Here is a 7,399-nt window from a genome sequence, read left to right as displayed (position 1 = left end):
TGTTAACCATTAATCTTAGATTCTTCTCTTGTAATTACTTTTTATGGGTTATATTTCATCTAAATCTTTAGTTTTTTCTTTGATTATGAGTAGCTAAACCCATTAGCTAGGGTTGTGGCTCAACCCTAGTATGGGTATTTAATGGGTCTTCAATTTTAGGGCTTAAATGTTTATGGGTGAATAATATTTGGCTTGATTTATGCTTTAAATGTTGAATTGGTGGTTGTAAACACTGATTTGTGCCTTTTTTACTTAGACTCTGCTTGAGAAAGAGAGACTAAGTTTAGGAAATTCAGGCCAACAAGGAATTGGGGTGCATTCAAGAGATTGATAGCTCAAATTAAAGGGTTAAACCTAGAGATAGTAATACCCGACTTGAGCCAATTTTCCTTGCATTGTTTGCACACCCAATTGAGCTTGAGAAAGTCAATTAAGGCAAAGTCACTCAAACTATCGAGAGGTATAGAGTGAGTAGTTATGTGCAATGACTATATCATGATCCCAGTTATAATAAGTTTGCCCTAAGTTTTAGATCCCGTTAGATACTCACCTAGGTAATGCCTTTTTATCAATTAAGAAAATCTCTACAAAAACATCATACTTAGTTTATTTTCCTGCATCATTAGTATTAAAGTAGGATAGTAAACAAACAAAGAATATTGGAAGTGAAATTAAGAACATCGCACACTACTAGATTAGATATAAAGTCAACTCCAAACATATCTTAGCTCTCTGTGGATTAGATCCCGACCTTTCGGGTAAAAGCTACATCGACCGCTCCTTGCCACTCTATAGTGGTATAGGCTTGGCCCTGATCATTTTTGGCGCAGTTGCCGGGGATCTAAACGATTTTGGTTATCTATCTGACTAGTTTTATGTCTTATTTTTCTTTCCTTCTGTGTTACTAACTTGTATGTGTCATCAATTCAGGTACAAAATGGCGAACAACGATAATCTTGGAAATGCTATTTCGGGGGAGGAGGTAGATGATAATGGTGAAGATGAGGTACCTCTAGTACCTCAATCTCAAAGAAGAGGCCTCCAGGACAATGATAACATTCCAGACCCTCCCCCAGCTCCTCCAAGAGTTGCTCCTCGGGTGCTTCCAAATGAAGGATACGCAAGTGCAATTATCTCACCCCGGATCTGGGCAGGCAATTTCCAAATTACAAATGTGATGTTGACTTTATTGGAGGAGCGAGGGTACTTCACAGGAGCTTCCCATCAGAATGCATATAAACATCTTAAAGGCTTTGTGGATACCTACTGGGGAAGCAAACAAACAAATGTGTCGGAGGATGCATTGAGATTGAGATTGTTCCCTTTCTCACTTAGAGGGAAAGCTTTGGACTGGCTCGAGAGGCTCCCCAACCATTCTATCACTACATGGGATGAGTTGGCTGATAAATTCATAGCCACGTTTTTCTCACCGGGACATATGGATGCATTGAGGGATGAAATCTTAGCATTCAAACAGGAACTAAATGAGCCCCTTCATGAAATATGGGATCGATATAGAACTATGGTCAAAGAATGCCCCAAAAATGATATGACTGAAGCAATAATTTAACAAACATTTTATCAGGGTATAAACACGACCAATCAATGTGTGGTGAACCAGCTAGCATGGGGTAATTTCATGAAGCTACGTTATGCTAAGACCTGTGATATTCTTGATGAGATGGCTCATACTTCCTCAGCTTGGCAAAATCGAGCTAATGTGCCACAGGGTGACCCCACTATCATTCACTTGCACAAAGAGCTCCATGATTATGGCCAAGCAATAGCAGAGTTGACTACAACAATGAACCAGTTGGCTAAATCTCAATTGCAACAAGTTCAAGCGCCGAGACAAGTCAATGCTATGGAAGGTGTAAACATGTTGGTAAACAAGAGGCGACAAAGAGGTCAACAAAGTCAAGGATATCCGGATCAATATGAGCAAGGTAGCAGTGGTTTCAATCAAGATGAAGGGTATGATGAGCAAAGTGAAGAAGTCCAGTACGTGAACAATTACCAAGGACAGAGGGGCAATGCTCCTAACCAACAACAACGATGGAGATCCCAAGGCAATTGGGGGAATCAAAATCAACAGGGAAATAGCAACTGGGGGAACAACAATCAGAATAGAGGCAACCAGAACAACTAGGGCAACTGGAGTGGCAACAACAACAATTGGGGAGGAAACAACAACCAATGGGGTTGGAATAATGGCAATCAGGGGAATCAGGGGCAAGGCTTTCAAAGACCTCCGATGTATCAACAACCAAACAGCCCGCCTCCATTTCCGTCCCAAGGTCCTAGCTTGTCGAACAATGAGATAGGAATGATCGAGATGATGTTTGAACAAATAATGAAAAAGAATGCCGACTCTGATGCTTAGTTGGTATCCCATAATACTTCAATTCGAAACTTAGAGGTTCAACTTGGCTAGATTTCACAATCTTTGAATACTCACCCTAAGGGGGCTCTACCTAGTGATACGGTAGTAAACCTGAAGGGCGGGAACAATACCGAGCGTGTAATGGTGGTGATCACTAGAAGCGGTTGAGGTGGTGAAATGAATACTTCCAAGCAAAAGGAAGTTGTGAGTGATGAGGTTGAAGTACAAGATGATGATGTCCCTATAGTTGATGGGCAAGTGAGTGAAGAGAATTTGAATGCCGAAGTGAGGATTGATATTTATGATAATGAGGTGGAGACTCAAAATGACATGAACCCGTCTAGGGAACATGTGATAGACATGCTGGAAATGGTAGTGCCCAAGGATAAGCCTCCATTGCCAAGGCCTCCTCCACTTTACCCTCAAAGTCTTGCGAATCAAAAGAATGATAACCAATTTAAGAAGTTTATTGAGATGATGAAAAGCTTGTCGATCAATGTTCCTTTGGTAGAAGCTCTTGAGCAAATGTCGGGTTATACCAAGTTCATGAAAGACTTGGTGAGTAAAAAGAGATTCATGGATTGTGAGACCATCAAAATGACTCATCAAGTAAGTACAATTGTGCACTCGATGGCTCCAAAGCTTGAAGATCCAGGCGCTTTCACTATTCCATGTACCATAAGGAATGCAAATTTTTCAAAGGCATTGTGTGACTTGGGAGCAAGCATCAATTTGATGCCTTACTTCATGTTCAAAACTTTGGGTATTGGTCAACCGAGACCTACTTTAATGAGGTTGCAAATTGCGGATAGAACAATGAAGAGACCGCTTGGTATTATTGATGATGTTCTTGTCCGGGTGGACAAGTTTATTTTGCCAGCTGATTTTGTGATTCTTGACTGTGAAGTCGACTATGAGGTGCCTATAATATTGGGAAGGACTTTCCTAGCAACTGGGAAGGCATTGGTTGATGTGGAAGCAGGGGAATTCATCTTCCGGGTAGGTGACGAAAAGGTTATCTTTCATGTGTGCAAATCAACGAGGCAGCCGAATAGTACTAAAGTTTGCTCTTTTGTGGATCTTGTCACGGAGGTGATAGTTGATGATACTAGTGACATGGTCAATGTGGAGGATCCTTTAGAATCAGTATTGTTGAACCTTGATGTCAATAAGGATGAAGGTTGGGTGGAGTGTGTCAATGCTTTGCACGAAATGAGTTCTTATTCTTATGAGCCACGTAAGCTTTCTCTGGATCTTGAGAACAGAAAGCCTCCACCAATAAAGCCCTCAATTGAGGAACCTCCCGTTTTGGAGTTGAAGCCTTTGCCTTCACACCTCAGGTATGAATTCTTAGGCCCTAGTTCTACTTTACCTGTTATTCTTTCTTTGTGTCTTACTAACGTGCAGGTAGATTCCACACTGGAGGTGATCCAAAGAAGGAAGAAGGCAATTAGATGGACTCTAGCTAATATTCGGAGAATAAGCCTCGCCTTTTGCATGCATAAGATAATACTTGAAGATGATGCCAAGCCCTCCGTGGAACATCAAAGGAGGTTGAACGAGGCTATGCAAGAGGTTGTCAAAAAGGAGGTGATCAAGTGGTTAGATGCAGGGGTTGTGTACCCCATCTCAGATAGTTCTTGGACTTCACCGATGCAATGTGTGCCGAAGAAGGGTGGATGACTGTGGGTACCAATGAGCAAAATGAGTTGATTCCCACCAAGACTGTCACCGGATGGAGGGTGTGCATGGACTACCGGAAGCTGAATAAAGTGATCCGCAAGGATCATTTTCCATTGCCATTTCTTGATCAGATGCTGGATAGACGTGCTGGGTGTGCCTTCTATTGCTTTTTGGATGGGTACTCAGGTTACAACCAGATTTTGATTGCTCTAGAAGATCAGGAGAAAACCACCTTCACATGTTCGTATGGCACCTTTGCATTTTCTAGGATGCCATTTGGTTTGTGTAATGCACCGACTACCTTTCAGCGGTGTATGATGGCTATATTTACCTACATGGTAGAGGATTTCTTGGAAGTGTTCATGGATGATTTCAGTGTTGTGGGTGACTCTTTTGATCAGTGTTTGAAGAATTTTGACAAATTGTAGGCCCGATGTGAGGAGACAAATCTAGTGCTTAACTGGGAGAAATGCCACTTTATGGTCGAAGAGGGCATTGTCCTCGGCCATAAGATTTCAAAGAATGGTATTGAGGTGGACAAGGCGAAAATTGAAGTGATTTCAAAGCTTCCTCCTCCTACTTCAGTCAAGGGGGTTAGAAGTTTTCTTGGGCATATGGGGTTCTACCGAAGATTCATTAAAGACTTTTCTAAGGTAGTGAATCCTTTGTGCAAATTATTGGAAAAGTATGCAAAGTTCGTGTTTAATGATGAATGCATGAAGGCTTTTGAACTTCTCAAGTACAAATTGACAACCACTCCCATTATTACCGCACCTAATTGGAGCTTACATTTTGAGCTCATATGTGATGCAAGTGACGTTGCAGCAGGAGCGGTCTTGGGTCAAAGGTTCAACAAGATGTTTCACCCGGTGTATTATGCAAGCAAGACAATGAATGATGTTCAAGTGAATTACACGGTGACGGAAAAAGAGTTGCTAGCAATTTTGTTTGCAATGGAGAAGTTTAGGCCTTATCTCATGGGTGCCAAGGTGATAGTTCATACTAATTATGTAGCACTCCGCTACTTGATGACAACGAAGGATTCCAAGGCTAGGTTGATGAGATGGGTTCTATTGCTCCAAGAGTTTGACCTTGAGATTATTGATCAGAAAGGGAGTGAAAACCAAGTTGCAGACCACTTGTCCTGCTTGGAGGAGGAGGAGGGGAGGCCCTGTGATGGCCTCGAAATTAATGATTCATTCCCTGATGAGCAACTCCTCTCTGCATATGTGAATAACATGCCTTGGTTTGTGGATGTTGCCAACTTTCTTGTGACCAGCATTGTTTCGTGTGAGCTCTCTTCTAACCAAAGGAAGAAGCTTAAATGGGATAGTTTGGGCTACTACTGGGATGAGCCTTATTTGTTCAAAATTTGTAATGATGGTGTGATCCGAAGATGTGTTCCGAAAGGGGAGAAAATGAGTATTCTTGATACTTTTCATTCCTCTCCCTACGGTGGCCATCATGGTAGGGCGAGAATGGCTTTAAAGGTGCTTAGCTGTGGATTTTATTAGCCTACATTGTACAAGGATGCGGGTGAGCTTGTGAAGAGATATGATGAGTGTCAAAGAGCAGGTGGAATTTCAAATAATGATGAAATTCCTCTCACCACTATTCTTGAGGTTGACATATTTGATGTGTGGGCATTGACTTCATGGGACCTTTTGTAAGTTCGTGTGGTAACACGTACATTCTAGTGGCCGTTGATTATGTTTCAAAGTGGGTTGAGGCTGTGGCTTTACCCAACAACAAGGCCCGAAGTGTGGTGGCTTTTCTCAAGAAGAATATCTTTACTCGGTTTGGCACTCCTAGAGCAATCATCAGTGATGGACATTTCTGCAATAAGGCATTTGACACTTTGCTTGCAAGATATGGTGTCAATCATAGGTTTCAACTCCTTACCATCCTTAGGCTAGTGGGCAAGCTGAGGTCTCCAACAGGGAGATTAAGAGCATATTGTCAAAGACTGTCAATGCAAATAGGTCTGATTGGTCCAAAAAACTAGATGATGCTTTTTGGGCTTACAGGACTGCGTACAAGACTCCGATTGGTATGTCTCCGTACCGGTTGGTGTTTGGAAAAGCTTGTCATCTACCGGTTGAGTTAGAGCACAAGGCCATGTGGGCTTTGAGAAAGTTAAATCTTGAATGAGATGTTGCAGCCAATCTCCGGGTAGAGCAACTCAATGAGCTTACATGACAAATATGGCCGTAGCAAGGAATTGAAGGAGGGTGACTTGGTTCTCTTATTCAATTCCCGGTTATGACTGTTTCTGGGAAATCAAGTCAAAATAGAGTGGACCTTTAGAGGTGGTGCTTGTAACTCCGTTTGGTGCTCTTGATTTGAAAAACAAAAATGGTGAAATCTTCAAAGTTAATGGGCACAAAGTGAAGCATTATCTTGGCAAATTTGATGACAGCCACGTGGTGGCACCGATCCATCTCAAATGATTGATGGTAACCTGCATCGTGTCGCGACGTTAAATCAGGCGCTTCTTGGGAGGCAACCCATGTGTTTTTCTTCTTTTTGATTTTCTTCTTAGTATAAGATTTATTGTGAACTAACTAGTTGTGAGATGTGTGTAGGAATATTTGATGCAGTGCAGGACTAAGCTGAAAAAATGTCTCAATACTCTAAAGTTGGACCACTGACAACACTCTTTTTTCCACTGTCAGCAGTGGCCATACCCCGGAGGCGGGATTTGATGGCGGTCAGCGGTGCTAAAAAGTCAAAAATGGGGCTTCTCTGAAGTTCACACCGCGTCCGCGGTGCATTCTTCGCGGTCAGCGGTGCCTAACCGCGGCAGTGTATCATTTATCGCTCTCAACGGTAGTTTACATCACGCAAGTCCTCTGTTCTTCATAAGCGCGGACCGTAGTGATTTACCGCGGCCGCGCCAGGTGAATTGTGTGGACCCCTGGGTGTTTTCTATAAATAGGACCTCAGGAACCCTTTTACATTTTTCGATCTTTTCTCTCTCAAAGCACAAGTATCACTGTTCACGCCAGCCCTAATCTGCACAAACACATTCAAAGTTCATTTTTCACCACTCATCTCACATCTGGTAATTTCACTCATTCCTTAGTCTTTAATTTTGTATTTGTTTTTCTTTTAATTGATAGTTTTTACTTCTTCTCTTTTTTTTTTAACTTAGGGTTCCTTAGTATTAACTAAATTAGGCTTAAATAGTTAGGATGGATTAATTAATAGCTAGTTTGGGTTAACAATGTAGATGACATTCCTAAACACATGAACAATTTAAAACTCTAGGTTTGTTGAGCCCGATTTGACTTCCGCGGCCGTGGTTGATTTTCCGCGATCAGCGGTGCTTAA

The 7,399-nt window shown here is 42.0% G+C and overlaps 1 protein-coding gene across 1 annotated transcript; it reads left to right on the top strand.

Annotated features, from left to right (window-relative positions):
* The first annotated feature begins 2,560 nt into the window (after positions 1 to 2,560).
* LOC138869596 (uncharacterized) lies at positions 2,561 to 3,794 on the top strand. The gene is made up of 2 exons (XM_070147226.1): positions 2,561 to 3,723; positions 3,791 to 3,794. The coding sequence occupies exons 1-2, from the start codon at positions 2,561 to 2,563 to the stop codon at positions 3,792 to 3,794; spliced, it is 1,167 nt and encodes a 388-aa protein (XP_070003327.1).
* Positions 3,795 to 7,399: the final 3,605 nt, after the last annotated feature.

This window comes from Nicotiana sylvestris, chromosome 1, assembly GCF_000393655.2.
Source record: "Nicotiana sylvestris chromosome 1, ASM39365v2, whole genome shotgun sequence".
In the NCBI taxonomy this organism is placed as follows: domain Eukaryota; kingdom Viridiplantae; phylum Streptophyta; class Magnoliopsida; order Solanales; family Solanaceae; genus Nicotiana; species Nicotiana sylvestris.
The sequence above is the reverse complement of the archived record's forward strand: the minus strand, read 5'-3'. Positions and strand labels throughout refer to the sequence as shown.